General features: G+C 33.0%; 1 protein-coding gene across 1 annotated transcript in view; it reads right to left on the reverse strand.

Moving 5' to 3' along the window:
- Positions 1 to 3,752: 3,752 nt before the first annotated feature.
- The window catches only part of LOC149791929 (xanthine dehydrogenase/oxidase-like), an 84,116-nt gene continuing 69,337 nt past the window's right edge, over positions 3,753 to 18,531 (reverse strand). The window contains exons 26-34 of the mRNA XM_089969495.1: positions 15,330 to 15,411; positions 15,020 to 15,115; positions 12,717 to 12,845; positions 11,787 to 11,861; positions 9,400 to 9,452; positions 8,781 to 8,898; positions 7,695 to 7,781; positions 6,503 to 6,670; positions 3,753 to 6,123 (exon numbers count right to left, since the gene is read on the reverse strand). Of these exons, the coding sequence (XP_089825621.1) occupies positions 5,947 to 6,123; positions 6,503 to 6,670; positions 7,695 to 7,781; positions 8,781 to 8,898; positions 9,400 to 9,452; positions 11,787 to 11,861; positions 12,717 to 12,845; positions 15,020 to 15,115; positions 15,330 to 15,411 (985 nt within the window). The 3' untranslated portion in view covers positions 3,753 to 5,946. The remainder of the gene's footprint in view (positions 6,124 to 6,502; positions 6,671 to 7,694; positions 7,782 to 8,780; positions 8,899 to 9,399; positions 9,453 to 11,786; positions 11,862 to 12,716; positions 12,846 to 15,019; positions 15,116 to 15,329; positions 15,412 to 18,531) is intronic.

Below are 18,531 nucleotides of genomic sequence, written 5' to 3' on the forward strand. Positions count from 1 at the left end.
AACATATATTTTCCCTCAAATTTTATCTATTCACAGCATTAAACATATTTGGTATTAAAACAAGAAAAAAGGAAATAAGAAGAATGAACTGTCTACCTTTACATTCTTATATACACCCTTTAGGCTCTACATCGCAGTATTTTCCCACTTGATACATGCCGCAATACATTATATATAATTTATGTCAGAACAGAACCCACCTCACCGAAATATCTCATGGAACTCCCTCCCCCCCACACCGAATTTTTGATTGGTTCATTATTACGATTTGATTTTGAAACTTGTCAACACCTATTTTCAGTTATTATGCAATATACATGCAACCCAAACTGTTTCATGGCAAGGCCTCAAAATACCTTTAATGTTTCACGACAATCATTTTAAAAAGAAAAAAATATTAGCTAGGTAAAGAATTTACTTAACATCGTATGTGACCTTCTAGATCTATTAAAAGTTTAAGAAAAGAATTAGTTTTGTGAAGCTTTTACATTTGTTCGTCAAACCAAACCAATGCCATTATGTAAATCGGTGTTTGCATTATGTTATTAGGGAGAAAGGAGAAACTGTTATGGAAACTCAATACAATATAAAAACATATAATTTAACAAAATTTTAAAATACCTTTTTGACATGAAACGGAACCTGGAAATATGGTAAAGAAGAGTCCTGACCGGTCTTAAAGGATTTGATATACTCTAAGAAAGTTAAGGTACGAAAACATGGCCTGTTCATTTTGACAGAGATTTTTTTAAGCAATAATGGCTTACAAAAATGTAGCAATGGGATAACTTACATTTGCAGCTTTTCACAAAATGTGTACGGATTTGAGCTTTTCGTAAAATTTAAGGAAAAAATATTTATGATAATGAAACTTAGTACAGAACGTGTGACTATATAATTTTTCATTAAACGTTCTGCGTTATTTATATGCAATATGCGATTTGATATTCATCCATATTACGCACGACAATTGAATTACGAATGTAATAGCATGACGTTTTGCAGAATTCAAAAATCTAATGAGCCACTTCTTTTCATGGTCATTCACGCCACTAATATCGATGGATTGACACAGGAATTAATACAAATTACGAAAGAGAATACATATTTACACAGTGCCTAGAGTCAGCATCATCGCATAAGCTTGACTGTACTTGACAATTTGAAAGCAAAGCGTACATAAATTATTAATGGCGGCACCATGATTATGGCCATTAGTGGATTTCGTAATTTCAGTCTCGTTGGAATCTTTTATAGACTATTACTTTAGTAGTGATATTTTTAGACATTCATATATCCATTTGATATTGATTATTACTTCTTTCACATGAGATTTATAGCTTTATCATTATATTGTCATGCAGTAAAATCCATGAAAATTAATTATTTATATGAGATTTCAATTTGTTCCTTTTTTGAGTTGAGAGTAAAGCAATATTTAAATTGCGATGAAATTGAGATGAGCACCTATTCAATTTTTGTGATTTTCTATGTACACTCCTGGTAAGAAAAGTTTAACATGAAATGCTCCGGTAAGTATTATATCTTCCCAGTGTAAGATGCGCATGTTAGTCTTTATTTTCTGCACCAAGAACATAACAAAAAAAAAAAAAAAATAATAAAAATATAATGTTTGCCACTGTACACAGAAAATGAATAGTCATATATATATATATATATATATATATATATATATATATATATATATATATATATATATATATATATATATATATATATATATTCTTCAAAACTTGCGTGTGTGAGTGTGTGTGCGCACGTACTTATTTATTTACTTATGGAGTGTAAACCAAGGGACTTAAATGCCTATATAATTATCTTATGAAGTGTAAACCATGGAGTTAAATACCTATATCACTATCTTCTGAATTGTAAGCTAGGAAAGTTAATGCCTATATCATTCTCTTATGAAGTGTAAACCATGTGACTTAAATATCTAATCTTATGGATTGTAAGATATCGGACTTAAATACTTATATCACTATCTTATGAATTGTAAGATATGGGACTTAAATACCTATAATATTATCTTATGAATTGTAAGATATGGGACTTAAATACCTATATCATTATCTTATGGATTGTAAGATATCGAACTTAAATACCTATATCATTATCTTATGGATTGTAAGATATGGGACTTAAATACCTATATCATTATCTTATGAATTGTAAGATATCGGACTTAAATACTTATATCACTATCTTATGAATTGTAAGATATGGGACTTAAATATCTATAATATTATCTTATGAAGTGTAAACCATGGGACTTAAATGCCTATATCATTATCTTATGGATTGTAAGATATCGAACTTAAATACCTATATCATTATCTTATGAAGTGTAAACCATGGGACTTAAATACTTATATCACTATCTTATGAAGTGTAAACCATGGGACTCAAATACATATATCATTATCTTATGGAATGAAAGATATCGGACTTAAATACCTATATCATTATCTTATGAATTGTAAGATATGGGACTTAAATACCTATATCATTATCTTATGAATTGTAAACCATAGGACTTAAATACCTATATCATTATCTTATGAAGTGTAAACCATGGGACTTAAATACCTATATCATTATCTTACGAAGTGTAAACCATGGGATTTAAATACCTATATCATTATCTTATGAATTGTAAACCATTGGACTTAAATACCCATATCACTATCTTATGAATTGTAAACCATGGGACTTAAATACCCATATCATTATCTTATGAAGTGTAAACCATGGGACTTAAATACTTATATCACTATCTTATGCATTGTAAACCATGGGACTTAAATACCTATATCATTATCTTATGAAGTGTAAACCATGGAACTTAAATACCTATATCATTATCTTATGAAGTTTAAACCCTGGGACATAAATGCCTATATCTCTATATATTATGTATTTTGAAATTTTAGGATCTAACATCTATCAAATTTAACTCGAGTCCAATAATGTTTGATAATCTTTGTGCCGAAATAGTCAGTAATTTACCGCTATTGGCCTCAACTCGAATTAAACAAAATTTTATGTCCCGTGCTGAAAGTCTTCAGTAATCTATGGGTTTCAAATTTAAATCGAATTTTGTATTTCAATGATAGTTGATAATAAAAAAAATTGGTGTGACTTTGTAACGAGTATTGTCAATGCCAGATTGATAAGTTCCAAAATTATTTTCTGTAATTAAAGTTTGAAAGGCATGTATTATAAACACTAATTCAGGATACCCTGGGATTAGAAAAAGGTAATCATTGACTCAGACAAGAACATTAAAGGAAAAGAATGTGAAATATAAACGCAAAAAAAAAAAAATTATGAATAAAATTCTAAGGAAATAGGAAGATATCCTTTCCGAGAAATATTTGGTTTTACAGAGTTATGGGATACAAGATCAACTGATGAGAAAGCAAGGCTTATTGTAACAACGTGACCCATAGGCAGAAATACAAGAATATTTCAGGGTAGTGATAAAATTAGTACTAATAGTAATATTAGCTCAAAAAGATTAAAAAGAGTGGCTTCGTGGAAGAAAAGTTATAGTTATATCATCATCAGTAGTAATAGTAATAACGTTAATATAAAACTAGATCTCGTACTATGAGTAATGGTGAGAGATGAAACTGAAGTAATTACACGTGTAGCCGTAATGTAACTTCAGATGCAATATCAGTAACTTGAACCCCAGTAAAAATGCAGTTGAAACTGCTTTATTTATAAAACATTGTTACAAGTGAAGGTACACTGTACTTAGATAATATACAATGTCAAACCAAAAAACTATCAAAAAGGGATTCTATGATAAAGAACTATAACACTAATAAGTATAGTTTGTTCTTCAGTGCTCCTAACTCGATATATGGTCTAAGAAAGATAACTCTTTGGTCTCTGTGCGAGCTGAACCGAAATTCAAGGCCCTTGTACAAACTGTGCTTGTTTTGTTTATTTCCATATAAGCGCATACGTATATTAAACAAAGATATATACACCTACTCCTCAATAATGAACTTCTATTTCGTGATACAGCTCCTTTCCTATGACTTCTATCGTGTCCACCTTTTCGGCATTACAATACTGCCAGGGCCGGATTATCCATAGGGCAAAGTGGGCAACATGCCCAGGGCCCCCGAGGTTCAAGGGTCTCAGTATATTATCGTCTGATTTCACAGGCAGTACCCCCGAGGCTCAAGGTTCCTAGTATATTATCGTCTGATTTTACAGGTAGGACCCCCGAGGCTCAAAGGGCCATGTATATTATCGTCTGATTTCACAGTGAGTGTTGTTAATACTGCTTAAACCATATATATTGAAAAGGCAGGATAGCTATGGGCCCCTATATTGGCTGTGCCCAGGGCCCACAAAGGCTTTAATCCGGCCCTGAAAACTGCCCCTTACCTTGAGCAGATGAAAATAAAATTGTCTATTAACAGGCTGTACAAACTGAGTTTATTCGAGATTGACACAAGAATGACATTACATATCACTGAAATATTATTGAATATATTAAAGTTAAATTAAAATGTCATTTTAAAAGCATTATGGGACACAGAAATGGCATTTAGACAAAATATTTCACAAAAACAAAATAATATAACTAGAGCGAATGTTTATATGAATTAGCGTACCTCTCAAGGTCAAAGGGTATATCACACACAATAGACTAAAACTGATGGGCCGAATTGTTATTTATTTCTATCAAAATAATATTTTTAATAAAATTTATGTTTAACCCCATTTTTATTGTCATGATTAGTAATTAATGATTGAAACCTTGTGTGTATGTATCGATCCAACAATATGCAAATAACCGAAGAATGATGTGTGTTTACAAGAAATATGTGAGTCGAAAACTGCACAAACCTGAAAACATTCAAGGGCAGGAATACGTTTTCTCCGGGAAGGAAGATATTAAGAAACTAATGTACTTTTTCTGACAGGTGCCTGTAAATAACCCTTTTTAGTTCGCTGTGGTAGGGACTGTGCCTAATTCTGAAATACGGACACTTTGTCTGGAAATACTCAATATATTCAGGCCATTTGAAAATAAGGACCCTTTTTTGGAGATACAGTTTACAGAGGTAACCTTAAAATACGGACATTTATCTGGAAATACCGTTATAAAATACGGACACTGTGTCACGAGATATTCAATATATTGAAGCCATACGGACACTTTGTCTGGAGATACTCAACATCTTCAGGCCATTTTAAAATATGGACACTTTATCTGGAGATACTCAGTATACAGAGGTCATTTTAAAATACGGACATTTATCTGGAACTACCATTATAAAATACAGACAATGTGTTCTAATAAATTAGCCTTCTGATCTACGTCATACTATGCTTCTATCTTCAGTTGGCTTATGATAAGACGTTCCGTGTGAAAGTATTATTCTTTTCTTAGAGCACATCATTTTGCAGCTTTAACGGAAATCAATGATGACAGGAAACCAAGATTGTCATGAAATTAAATGATACCACTGTGACACCATGTACAACAATTTACATATCTTTCTATTTGGAACTCATTATTTTACTTTTTTAAAGTGTGATTGATAAAGTGCTAAAATATATTTGGAATAAGTTAAACGCTCCAAAGCATTGAAAAAGCACAACAGAAACCTGTCTATTATAAAACAACCATTTCACTAGCGTTTCCAGGACATAAACTGCATGCAAATTGGCTTTTAGTGCATTCAGTTGAAATCTTTGTGATATAAAAATTACTGAATCAGCTGTAAGCTTTCTAACAAGGAAGCAATAATCTGTAATTATTGGATCGTCATTCTGTTATTGTAGCATATGCCTTTAAAAAACGCATTGAGTTATTATTCGTAAAGTACAAATATTCTATACAAAGCAACAAATGGACAAGTTACAGAAGACAAGTTATAAACATCTCTATTTTCTCTATTTCCTGGACTTCACCAGCTGATCCCCACAGGCTAGACGTATCTGCTCCACAGTGGCCGGACAGTCTAGTCGAAAATACCCCGATAGTCCGATCTCCTTTCTGGCTTCCTGGATAGCTGCCTTGATTGCCATGAAGACAGAGGTAGCCAGCAGTAATGAGGGCTCACCAATACCCTACAAGACACGTAAGATAGTTTGACATTGCTTTTACAACAACAGATCAGCATTTGACGCTGAGATGCAATCTGAAATGGGGTTTAAAGAAAGTTCTAGATTATTATCGTTATACCGTACATTCATATTTTTCGGTAAATGTGTAACTCTTTTGACTATGTACTGAATGACCAATTAATTTGATACATTTTTAATTCTTTAAATGGAAACGTAACATATCATGGCGATCGTGGGGGGGGGGGAATAGTTTGCAAAATTTTCATATATATTTTTCCAGCTTTTTTAACTTCACGAAAGATCACTTGAATGTATCAGATTCAAGTCATAATTAAAACTCTGCTGAAATATTTTGATCACATTAGTTTTTTGTAGAGACTACCTTTGAAGAATATAAGTGGGTAACAGCAATGTCATTCTTCAGCAAGGCCACGTTGAATTTTCTTGGTATGCCGCTGACATTTGGTATTTTGTAGCTCAATGGACTGCAGTTGACCATTCTGCCATCATCAGCTATTACAACCTTTTCTGAGGTTATCATACCCAGGCCCTGTATATGTAAGAAAAGGAAAATATGGTACATCTTTTTCTTTCGCAACCATCATCGTATGTTTTTAAACTAATCGGGATTTACAATTATGATATATATATCAGTTACTACTGTTAGTACTCTGTGGTCATAAACTAAGTAACAGAAAGAGGCAAACTAACAAGTTTTGCAAAACTTAAAAAATAATTTAATTCTCTAAATTTCAGAAACGAACATTTAAGAGGAAAGTATAGCATTATGAGTTAAATCCAAAATAATCCTACAAAAAATTGTATACAAGTAAAACAGAATAGTGTTCCCAGTGACTAGTGTTCCCAGTGACTTCCAGGTCCTCAAACATATTAACGTACCAACTGTTTTGATGTATTAATACAACATTGTCCACAACTTTTTTGAATGAATTCACTTCAGTTCCAGAATAATATTTTTAATCCAGAGTAAATAAACGCTTTGTAGTTATAATAAACTATCCAAACAAATGTTTGCGCTCAAATTATATATAAAACCCATATTAAACACATCTACATATTGATATTAAAATAAGAATATATGAAATAAGAATGAATTTAATTATCAAGGCATATCACCTTGTATTCATGTATACCGCTCTAAAACGCAAAAGTCTCCATCTCGCTACGTGACATTTCACATCGCAAAAAACCCGCCTGACCGATCCATCTAGTGGGAAATAATTTAATTCTTCTAAGAATCCAACTGAACGAATGGGAATATGACCCCAAACTCGTTAATAGGGTTATTATTATTATTATTGTTATTATTATTATTATTGACTGTAAACACCTATTTAGAGATCCTATGCAATCTACAAGCACGCAACGAAAGTTAATGGCACAATACATACATACATACATACATATATATATATATATATATATATATATATATATATATATATATATATATATATATATATATATATATATATATATATATATATATATATATATATATATATATATATAACACCACATCTGTGCTCCATGTGATGTTAGCTACTAAATACCTGTATAAACGCCCCTTCAATCTGTCCTATATCAATTGTTGGATTTAGACTTTTGCCAACGTCCATCACTATATCCGTCTGAAGTACCTGTTTAGAAAAGACAGAAAACATATCTAAAAGAAATCGTGCGGGCATTACTTTTCGTACTTCAGTATTAATTTACGTATTTGGTACACACGCAATGTCCCAAATGAAATTTTCACTTTTGGGTAGAAAACGAAGGTATATAGGATAGCATCGCACCAGACCATAATTCATGCCAGGATGTATTGGAAACTAGCACCATGAACGATCGTTAATATTGTGAAGAACATTTTCAGATAGCATAATTTGAACTTCATTGAAAAGATTAACTTAAATGGTCTGGAAAAGCATAACTTGAAGTTATCTTGAAGAGCATAGTTTGAAGTTATCTTGAAAAGCGTAGCTTGGACTTATCTTGAAAAGCATAGCTTGAAGTTATCTTGAAAAACATAGCTTGAAGTTACCTTGAAAAGCATAGCTTGAATTATCTTGAAGAGTATAGTCTGAAGTTATCTTGAAAAGCATAGCTTGGACTTGAAAAGCATAGTTTGAAGTTATCTTGAAAAGCATAGCTTGAAGTTATCTTGAAAAGCATAGCTTGGACTTATCTTGAAAAGCATAGCTTGAAGTTATCTGGAAAAGCATAACTTGAACTGCTTTAAAAAAAAAGTATGACTAGCTACTAAATAATAGGTCACAAATAAACATATTTCTGTATCCAGGTAGTTCGTAATGTTTTACTTTAAATTCCCTGAAAAGGAATTCATAAATTTATTGTTTAAAAACTTAATTACCACTTATTGATAACTCTGAAATGGATTAACCCATTCACTGACAAATGATCTGAACTGCTGACATCTGTATTACCTACGCTGGCAAGAAGATGGTATAATGAAACAAAAACAAACTGAAATTAATTACTTGACAGTTCATAAGTTAATTATCTGACAGGAATTAGTCAACAAAGGGAAAGCCGTTCTATGGATTTTTGACTCCGCATACCTATTTTATGTGTGTTTGACCGAAATTGGGAAGAGGTTTGCTATGCAGAAGAAAAGCTACCTGACTTTCACCGGTCAGGCAATCTATCTCCACCTCTGAGCAAGCTACGCCGTAGGTGAAGTAATCGCTTGGTTGGCCTGTCTTTTCTTTTAAGTCGAAGTCAGAATCTTTCTTGGCTCTGTAATGTGAACAATAAATGTCGATTATTCTTCATATCATATTTAGATCTCATCTTTCATTTTTCATCAAGCTCAACAGTGGCAATGGATAGTTAGATCTCTGAAGATAGATATTAGTGTGAAAAATGTTACCTGTGAATAGGTCAGAAACATTTAACTTATTCTTCAATCTTCTATTTTCTTCAGTAGGTCATGCATTTTAATATTATCTCTGAAATAAATGGCTGATTAAAAACTAATATATCCAGCTTGTGTTGCAGCCAAGAGAAAATTGCAAGCGCCCCAAAAAATATGTTTTAATTGGATACTTCTTTATTTTTCTGCAGAGAACTGAATCTGAATTTTGTAATGCATCTATCTTTCAGAAGATATTAAATACATTCTTAATAGTGTATAACCAAGTATTCGATGTAGTATTCTTTCTGCCATGTAGAATATCATGTTTCATATGCGCTCTTTAAACATTAGAAAGTAGATGCTATATTGTAAAATGAACTTACTTGTAAAAGCCTGTAACAGACAGTTGCACTCGTTCGAAATATGCGGCAAGTACCTGTAATGATTGTAAATGATCAATTAGTCCCTAAGTTTCATCTCAGCGATGCCAAGGAATTGTGCAAACATGTTTGTGCATAATATATTAACAAAATTATACCTGAGTTTCATTGCACGTACAGCGTTACCCGAGGGTAGTTTGTTTTTGGTCTTAGCAATTTCAAAACATGGGTTTACCCATTGCTGCATGCGCAAAGTGCCTGCAGTCTCTGGCTGCGGATCTTCAGCACAACCTGGGTACTTAAAGAGGGAATTCATGTTGTCTTATCGCAATAGAACCAGATTTGTCAAGAAGCTGTGTTATGGTGGAAATCTGTAGCCGTAGAGCTGTTTTCTTAATATGGGGAGTAGTATAAATCGGGGGTTTCGTGTAGCCCGTATGCTGGGGCAGATGTTGACATTGGCTCTGAGAACTGAATCGGTGTAATCACAGTGACGGATCAAAGCTTCAGGACCAAGAGACTGGAAGGAAAAAGTAGCCTGGGCATACTAGGAGGGCGGGCTTTGCTTGGTGGCTGCTTGAGCATTCTACGAGAGTGGTGGAACCGGAAATACATCGTGTGCATGAATTGGACGACACGATATGCATATGTTCGGTTTTTAAATATTTTTTGGTGAAGTCAAATAGTTCAGTATCACTAATGGAGTAAAAATTCAATAATTCATACCTCTTTCTTATGGATGAATCATATAATATTCGTATTTTTGCACAAATACTATATTTAGACCAATCTTGATATAATCAAATCATTTTCATATTTTTGTATAAATACTATATTTTGACCAATCTTGATATAATCTTATTTTTTCATAGTTTTGTATAAATACTATATTTGATCACTCTTGATATAATCGTACCTAGTTCATATGTTTGTATAAATACTATATTCGATCATCACTCTTGATATAATCGTACCTAGTTCATATGTTTGTATAAATACTATATTCGATCACTCTTGATATAATCATACCTCGTTCATATTTTTGTATAAATACTATATTCGATCACTCTTGGTATAATCATACCTAGTTCATATGTTTGTATAAATCCCATATTTGATCACTCTTAATATAATCATACTTCGTTCATATTTTTGTACAAATGTTATAATTGATCACTCTTGACATAATCATACCTCACTCATATGTTTGTATAAATACTATATTTTTATCACTCTTGATATAATAATACCTCTACCATATGTTTGTATAAATACGATATTTGATCACTCTTGATGTGATCTTACCTCGTTCATATTTTTGTATAAACTGATCATTCGTGGTGATAGATCAATATATCATTCATGTTCATAATTTGATTCTTGTCTGATTACAAACATCATATAATAGTCATGATTCAAAGGATCAGTAGAAATATAATAACTTTCAAACATTTTACTGCAAACATATAATTGAAATGCCTTACACTTTGCTGAATCATTTCTCATATTTACTCATTTGTATACTTTTTTCAGTCATATGGCTACGATGTCTGCAGTGTGGTAGTTTATAGTGATGTCTAGCACTGGGGCATCATGCCCATTTATATTATCCCGACAGCAGGTCGACCAGTCCTAATACTACGCAGGGCACCTAGCGAGGCAGCTGTTAGTACTATTTTTATAAGTTTTTGGTATGACTCGGCCGGGGTTCCGAAGCAGACGCTCTAACCACCCGGCAACCATCGACCGTTATTTTAAGTGGATGCAAATCTTATTTTGGTGTCACGAGTACATTTTAGAATTATTTTATGAACAGAGCGATGAAAGTTTGAAATAAAAATAAAACTTGTTTCAACAGAGCAATTGAAGGTGACAAATTTGCCATATGACATGAACAAAGAAATCTTATATCCTTTAAAATGTCTCAAGTGCTATCCCCTGGTTTTTGACGTTCATGCGTAGTGTAAATAACATTAAGCCCCATAAATTAATGAATTCTAAATGGTCCAAAATTAAATATTCGTATGATCCAATATATGCAATCAATTAAATATTCAGGAGCGTGATAGTTTCTTTATTTTAATTAATCAACATTGTATCGTATCTGAAGACAATCTCAGCTTGTAAGAATATGGAAAGTGGGAGGTCAGAGGGAATTAGACGTGGATGACAAGATAATGGCTTCGCACTTTATTCAAGAGATATAGCATGCGGTATAACAGAAACCAGTAAAATTGATTTATACATATCTTTGCATATGTTTGTTAAGATGTGAAAGAAAACACATTATCAAATAGTGGGAGGGTAAGGAGGAGGAGGAGGACTTTTGGTATCTGACTATGCCATAACATATTTTAGAATTCTGCTTCAAGTTTAGCAACAAGTCTTACCCATCGTTCCCAATTTCCGTCTGGAATTTTATCCTTGAATGGTGCCAATCTTTCTTTCAGTTTTGTGCATGCATCCTGTGGGCAAAACGTTCTTTTAAAAATGCGCCAAGATAGCAACAGCATAAAAAGATAGGATAGAAGTGATAATTAACAACATTGTATCTTTTCATGATAATGCATATACTTAGGTTTAACATTTTTTTAGAAGTCAAGTCTAAGCATATACGACAAGCGTTGATTCTTCTTTATCAAAAAACGTGTTGTCTTCCTTCTATTACACTTACCTTGAAAAAGTAAACATAGAAATAGTGTCAGATTACATAATCTCCTTTACAAATGATGTTGTCATGATTTATATATGTGACTCAAGGCCACGGGATCTTTTAATCTAGCATATGTATACAGCAATATGCAGACATACAGGTCGTACAGAAACGTGCATTCAAGTTTTATTATAGAAATGAACTGATTATGCAATACCAATGATTATTTCAAGATAATACAATTATCTAGTGGAATATAAACAGAGATGTACATGATGATCACATTTTCCTGGCTTTTAGAAACATGTAATACATACATTTCTGCTATAGATAAGAAAGACAATAACAAGGATAATAATTTCCCACGAACTCACAGTTTTTTGATTGATTGATGTCTTGGATTTAAGTGGCATGCGCACAATTGTGCATGTGACTCTGGTTAATTCCTGCACAGCAGGATGCTAATTGTTCCTGGGGAAAGGAATCAGAGCCACACACCCAAGTCATTTATGCACTCAAGTAGTGCTGTTAATTGAGCCGTCAGTTAGCGAAACGTAATGTTCCATGCCAGCTGAGTGATAGGCCGTCATGAGTGGGAATAGACCCAGCACACACTCATGTATAAGTCGTCTGTAACAGTTTGGTGGATGAGTGGGAATGAACTCACAATGACAGCAGGACCACAGATATCTGTGCTGGTGCTGCCTCCTGTAGCCATTGTATTTGGAACAGTGTGCGTGCTGGTCTCGTTGATGAAAATTTTCTCCATTGGAGCTCCAAGTGCGCGGGATGCTACCTGTGAAGAGGATGAGAAGCATATCGTGGTTATTCATTTCAGATATTCAATTTAATGTGCTTTTAAATAATAAAAAAAACAGAGTTGATGCAATATATGCTCTTTTTAAGATAAGTAAGGTTCTATACAAGAATATTTGTGGGACACGAGGATGTTCAATTACCTTGAATTCAATAGGCAATGCCTCGCAATCTACATTGCAAATATATGGAATCACAGATGACCATTGCATATATTCTGATTTGACGATATCCACAACGTAAATTCATTTCGAAAAATTATTATGTTCACACAAAAGATTTCTAGCAGCAATACAAATGGTTGGTTTTCAATGTTCGTGTTTACCATTTTAAGACTCGACATAATTGACCTAATCTGGAACTGATACAACGTTGTCATATGTATTGGAAGAACATGCAGGAATAAGTTAAGTTTTAGCGATTCTTGGTAGATCACGTTATACTGTTTTACAACGGACATATTCCGTCTCTTGTATAATAAAACTGATGGGACAAGAGAGACCCTTAAGAGTTGTATATCCTAGTGAATTTCATAAATAGTAATTATCATTTGAATTTGTATGGGATAAGATGAAAGCTAATGTACGATGTCAATATTGCTAGTTCATGATCATGTTCCTAAGGATCCCTAATTTCAAAGGACCTTCCTTAAAAACATGTTTTGAAGCAAAAACTTGTGTAATCTGAGAATTCTGCGTGTGAGTATAATAATCTACCGTCTTTGAAATATATGATGTTTTAATGCAATATAGCGGTACCGTAGAGAATCAAACCTTTTATTCTGTACTGTTTTAAAAAAATATTAAACGGTTTTACTAATAGATTTACATGCTTTATTCAGTTATTTTGACACATAAAAGAAAAATAATTAATGACACAGAAAGAAAACGCCAATTAATGACACCGGAATACAAAGATAATGACACAAGAGGAGAAAAATAATTAATGACATGGAAAGACAAAGATAATGACACAGGAAGACAAATATATGTAATGACCTAGAAAGACAAAGATAATTAATGACACAGAAAGACAAAGATAACTAATGACAACAGAATACAAGGATAATTAAATGACACATTTAAACAAAGATAATTAATGACACATGAAGACAAAGACAATTAATGACAGCGGAATACAAGGATAATTAATGACACATAAAAACAAAGATAATTAATGACACAAGAAGACGAAGATAATTAATGACACATGAAAACGAATATAATTAATGACAGAAACGCAAAGATAATAATAACACATGAAGGCAAAGATAATTAATGACAACGGAATACAAGGATAATTAATGACACATGAAGACAAAGATAATTAATGACACCGGAATACAAGGATAATTAATGACACATGACGACAAAGATAATTAATGACACCAGAATACAAGGATAATTAATGACACATGAAAACAAAGATAATTAATGACATAAGAAGACAAAAACAATTAATGACACATGAAAACAAAGATAACTGATGACACCAGAATACAAGGATAATTAATAACACATGAAAACAAAATAATTAATGACACAGCAAGACGAAGATAATTAATGACACAGAAAGAGAAAACCCATAATATTTACTTACGTGCCTTTGCTTTGCATAACGTTTGGGGTTCTCAGACACAAATTTAAAAACTTCTTACGCTGTTCAAGAAACATATGCGAATGCAGTGATTTATACCAAGATAGAAGAATGAACAATTAAGTTAAATAATCCATCTATCCATCAATTCACTCACCCGCTCATCCCTCTCTCCCTCCCTCTATCTCTCCATCCATCCACACACACACATACATATATACAAACATCCATACTTACATCAATCCATCTATACAGACATACATAAATAAGTACATACATACATACATACATACATACATACATACATACATGCATACATACATACATACATACGCACGCACACACGCACGCACGCACCCACATACATACGTACATACATACATACATACATACAGACAGACAGACAGAGGAGCTGTGAGAGCTGTACCCATCAACGTGGTTATAATTAGCGACACCGGAGACAAACAAAAGTGACAGAAAAATCAGTATTTACAACCATGGAAAATTAGATATTATTTTGTTTGAGGTTACCCTTTAGTACAAAAGCTAGATTGTTACCTGAATAAGTTTTGTGTTCAATCCTTGTCCCATCTCGACTCCTCCAGTTGTGATTAAAACTGATCCATCCAAGTAAATATGAACCAGTGCTGCACCCTGCAATCACATATTGGACACATTACCTAGGTAGTTACCATATTAATAAACAATTTATGTCCATACTTATGTATTTAAAACATTTTACTGCTAATTGACGACAATTTATTGCATAGCTTTTTATACATTTTTATCAGCAACATTTATAAATAAATAAATAAATTATCATAGACTTGCTTTTTACATGATGATAAGATTTTTAACTTTAACTTACCTGCATCATGAATATTTTGGGGAACCCAATTCCAAATCTACAGGATGTCATGGTCATACCACGCTTCTTCCAACGATTCTGCCTGGAATAATTAGAAGAATCTTGTCACTTGGTGATAATTTTTCAACAAATTTTATATGACAGCAAAAGGCATTGAAAAGTCCATGTAGTTTATTTTTTGGGGGGGTGGGGTGGGGTGGAGGCATGGGAAATATTTATAGGTTACTGCATTTGTATGGGAAAATATGAACGAGTTTTTCGGATGGAATACGGAACGACCTTGGGAGTGCAGTATATCCATCCAACCAAACGAGTTCATATTTTCCCATACAAATGCAGTAAACTTTTTATTATATACTCATTTTCTTTTACTACCTAAGGCATAATTATATAACAAAATACATCACAAGAAACATAGTAACTGAATGTATGCCGTATTCCAAACTAAATACACAAGCGCAGATTCATCATTACACAACAACATTATTAATTCGCACATAACTCCGCCCAGATAAATTTGAACTTAGTCGCGCGCTAGACATAACTTTCGAAAGAAAAATGGCGCTTTTGTCTACTTACAATTGAAACTTGGAGTGATATTGTGAATGAATGCGCATTACAACAACTTTTCCATTTGATCTGGAATGAACAGATTTAGATGTTTTGTCGATTCTACGAAATTTCGTGATCATGGACTGGATTCATCTGTGCAAATTGTACATGAAATACATCGAATTAAAGCAGCGAGGTAGAAGCGTGTTGACATTTGCAAGTGTTTTCTGCTCTGTCATTGACTATTTGAAATCATAATGTGAGAAAAATATGAAGTCTTTCAATTGCAATTATCAAAAGGACGCTATGGAATTTAATGTTTATTTTATTTTGAGTGCAGTAAGGAGGATGTAATTGCACTTCGAATATAGTCGAAATTACAGTCCAATTTCGACATGGGTAATCAAGCTTGAGAACCTATGATATGACTCATGTAATTCGGATTCGTAGAATTAAGAGAGTACATTTTGAATAAATTCAGGATGTAAAACTGTAAGTATACTTTTTGCCATTCTTATGCTAAAGGAGACAATTTATGTCTTGTAAGTTGCATGTTATTTGTAGGTACCCTGCAATTTTAGGAAATCTGGCGTCTGTCGCCAAAATCCGAAACATTGCATCAAAACAATTCACGCAGAATGCAGCAAAGCAGCTGGTATGTGGCAGTCCTCGAAACATCTGCTTTAGTTCATCCAGAAACAAATTTAATCAACCAAAACATATAACGTCTGCTACACGAGTGTACATGATTTGTTTACAAAGTAGTTCCTAATACACTATTTGGCACATGTGTCCTGGACGTGAGTGCAATATGAAGGTGTGCAATATCGTAAAATAATATCGTAAAATAATAAACGATTCTGACAATGCAAAGTTAACGTAGAAAACAATGAGCACATAATAATGCCCGATACATATAAATGCAAAGTAGTTTCAACAGCAGTTTTCGTAAAATGAAAGGGCAAAGAGTTACACGATTTATTAACCTTTATTTGAAAAAAAAATGTTCATTGAATTATCAGCATGTTCCCACGACTGACTGCCTTCGGTGTTTGTATAGCTAATTCTACTGAATGAAAACACCTATAATTCCGCCAGCCATAGCATGTTGTAATCGAAGTACTTGTTCCGCACATGACGGGCACAAACCTATACTCCAACAGTACAAGTAACCAATTGTTTCTCCAGACAAAATATTCTTACTGGACAAATTCTGCCCTTGAATTAATCAAAATATTTATGAATCCATATACAAATGTAGTTTATTAATTGATCAAAACCTAATCTGGAGCAAGACAGACAAATACAGACCTTTAATTAATGAAAATATTTTGAAGTAAGATCTGAGTCGAATAAAAGTTTATTATGGAGGAGCCAGATACGATCTATATCCCTGAACGTTTTATAACTTAAAGGATCTGTGGTAGCCTAATCGCTTGAGCGTCAGACTTATAATGCAAAGGTAGATACCCGCCCAGATTTGTCTGCTTCGGTGTCTCCATAAAAAGGCATCTATCATTTATTTAAAAAGCATAATATAGTGTAAAGGTCTTTAAAATTCAGTTAAAATCAACAGAAACTATATACAAAATACATCCACCGTTGTGCTTTTTTATCCTATCAACAGTTTTGTCATACTTCTATACACATGCAATTACAACTATTATATTGATGAAGAACTCCGATGTTATGCAGTCCTGGCACACAATCGCTCTGAAAATGTTTGCTTTCCTCGAGAAAACTTCTTATGGCTACATTAACAGCTTTGATCAAAAGGTTTTGGTTAGAACTGGTCTCTTTTTCTGACAAATCTAGTGTAAAAAAAAAACTGTTTTCTAACCATGATCGTCATCATTAAAGGAAAAGATATGCGTCTTTTCCCCAACTATCAACTGGAACAAAGCTTTGTTTTATGACCACGCATGTAAACATTAAAACATACTTTTGCATTAATTTGTTGATGCTGATAGTGGTAGGTGCCTCATGCCAACTCTGAAACTTACAAAAACACCAAAACAAATTTCCTCAGGAAAAATAGGCTCAAATACCATATCGCAGATTAATATTACCTATCGTTTTTTAAAACTTACAAATCTCCCTGCTTGATAATAACTTCAAAAAATATCTGAAATGACATCCTTTCTTACTGTTAATTTTTAAAATGATTAGGAACATAGTGTCAGGGAAAGTTACCAGGAACATAGTGCTAGGGAAGGTTACCAGGAACATAGTGTCAGGGAAGGTTACCAGGAACATAGTGTCAGGAGATAGATACCGTGACTTATCATAGACTGTTTCTGAATTTCTTTGTATATTATGGAACAGGTACATTTTGTATCTCCAGTTCATGTATTTATAAAGGATACTATCTGCCCGAAAATTGGACTTTGGGAGAGTAAATTTCCTATTAATTGCAAAATCGTGAGAGGTTTTTTCAACGACATAAGAATCTCAAACGTGAGTCGAATAGGCAAGAACAGTAAATAAATTAATTAGTACTAACAATATAATGTGCACGTTGGAAGATATCGCTTGATTTTTTTTAGATGGTCGCGCTGCGTGACATTCATATAAACTAGTACTGCCAAGCTTATATTTTTTTATTACTTTAATGTAATTGACTGGTGGATTGATTTTGCTTGAATATCAG

The sequence above is a fragment of the Sinohyriopsis cumingii genome, chromosome 9 (genome assembly GCF_028554795.1).
Source record: "Sinohyriopsis cumingii isolate HCF-2022 chromosome 9, ASM2855479v2, whole genome shotgun sequence".
Lineage (NCBI taxonomy): Eukaryota > Metazoa > Mollusca > Bivalvia > Unionida > Unionidae > Sinohyriopsis > Sinohyriopsis cumingii.